The following is a 1,620-nucleotide window of genomic DNA, read 5'->3' as shown; positions in this document are numbered from 1 at the left end:
ACCTTGAAGGTGGTCCATGGGCTTTGCTGCTCACCCAGCGGCGGCACACGTAAGCGCTTCATTGCCTTCTGTCGATCGCCGCCCTCAATGTCGTTGGTGAAGGCGCGCTCCGTTTCCTGTATGAGCCGATCGATGTCCTTGTTGACATAGAAATGCGCCGCCTCCACATACTCCTCACGCCACTTGACACCATCGCTCACATTCAAGAGCTTATCGTGCTTCTTGAGTATCTTGCGAAAGCCCGTAAAATTCAAATTCTGGTAGTTTTGCAACAAAATCAAACCCAAATAAAATTCACTAAATGCCAATTTGAGATCCTGTATCTTGCGCGCAGGTACATTCTTCTTGCCCAAGGGCGTCTTGGACTTCCAAGCCGGTTGCTTCTTCACAGTGCCCATCTCGAGCGTCTCGCTAAGCTCACTACGGAGATTGCCATATTTGCGTGTAGCCTCCGCCATTTTTTCTGAGTAGAAAGTATTTATTTTGGCCAACTCTTTGTCGCAGTAATGGAAAAATTGCTCATCGAATTTGGCAAAGTAACGCGACAGCACCTCCGGATCGACGAGCTCTGCGGAGGGAGCCTGCTCCACGGCCGCATAAAGCATAGCCTTCATTTCCTGTTGTTTGCGGTGAAAGTAAATGGGCATAAAAAAATTTGAAAATAAACGAGTATATAAGTAAAAGAGAAAGTATATAAGAATAGAAAGAAGCGTTGCTTTAACATAGCACATGAGTGTTTCTAATTTTCTCGTATAGTAGCGTAAAATTGCTTTGCAACCCACCAAATCGGCCACTGATGTACACACAATGATAATCTGGGTTTGTAAGTATGTATATATGTCTTAAGTACATAAGCACTCAGTGAAAGTTACCCCTCCCCGGCTATTTGCAAAAGCTCGCTTTGTTTACATGCATTGTTTGTAAACGAATTGGCCAAAAACATGTGATTTTCACTCTGTTTACATCTCAATCTTCTAAACACTCTGCAACACGTGTCTCTTGGTGGTCATGCGCAGCACACCAAACACTTTTTTGCGCCAAAATATAAGCTCGTCACTTTGACAACTACCTTCTGGGCTTTCATGACGTCACCCAACCCATTGACAGCAGCTGTCATCGACCGCCCACCAGCTGTACCAGTATCTACAATATTTTCACTTTACACTGACCAACATCCGAAAACGCAAATAAGATTCATCCTCCGAAATGCGACTCATACCTCGTAGTTTATGTATTGTTTTCGCCATTCCGGTGTTATATGTGCGCTCAAGTGTTCGGCAAATTTCATTTTAATGCGCGATTTATATTATTTCACTTTAATTTCACTAAATAATTGAACAGCACTCGTTTCACTGGCTGCATTTTCACGGGCACAGTCAATACGAATACACTTTGACACACACGCACACACACACACACGCATTTGAATGAAAAGTGAAATTTGTGGGAAAACATATGGTCGGAAAATGCTTAGCTTTTGTGCTTGCATAGCTTTTCAGTGCCATGCAGCTTTTTGCGAGAAAAATTTAAGCTTGTTTTTAAATGGAATAACACGAAAATATTTATTTGTTTTATTGGTGCTCAGTACCTAAAACGCCAACTAAATTCGAAAACTTTCAA

General features: G+C 42.5%; 1 protein-coding gene across 1 annotated transcript in view; it reads right to left on the bottom strand.

Moving 5' to 3' along the window:
• LOC108376271 (xenotropic and polytropic retrovirus receptor 1-like) overlaps window positions 1-1,396 on the bottom strand; it is a 9,003-nt gene extending 7,607 nt beyond the window's left edge. Inside the window, exons 1-2 of the mRNA XM_017632470.1 lie at window positions 1,220-1,396; window positions 35-617 (exon numbers count right to left, since the gene is read on the bottom strand). Coding sequence (XP_017487959.1) covers window positions 35-617; window positions 1,220-1,288 — 652 coding nt within the window. The 5' untranslated portion in view covers window positions 1,289-1,396. The remainder of the gene's footprint in view (window positions 1-34; window positions 618-1,219) is intronic.
• Window positions 1,397-1,620: the final 224 nt, after the last annotated feature.

The sequence above is a fragment of the Rhagoletis zephyria genome, unplaced genomic scaffold, assembly GCF_001687245.7.
Source record: "Rhagoletis zephyria isolate East Lansing unplaced genomic scaffold, Rhagoletis_zephyria_1.1 Rzeph_scaffold_10161, whole genome shotgun sequence".
Taxonomy (NCBI): Eukaryota; Metazoa; Arthropoda; class Insecta; order Diptera; family Tephritidae; genus Rhagoletis; species Rhagoletis zephyria.
The sequence above is the reverse complement of the archived record's forward strand: the minus strand, read 5'-3'. Positions and strand labels throughout refer to the sequence as shown.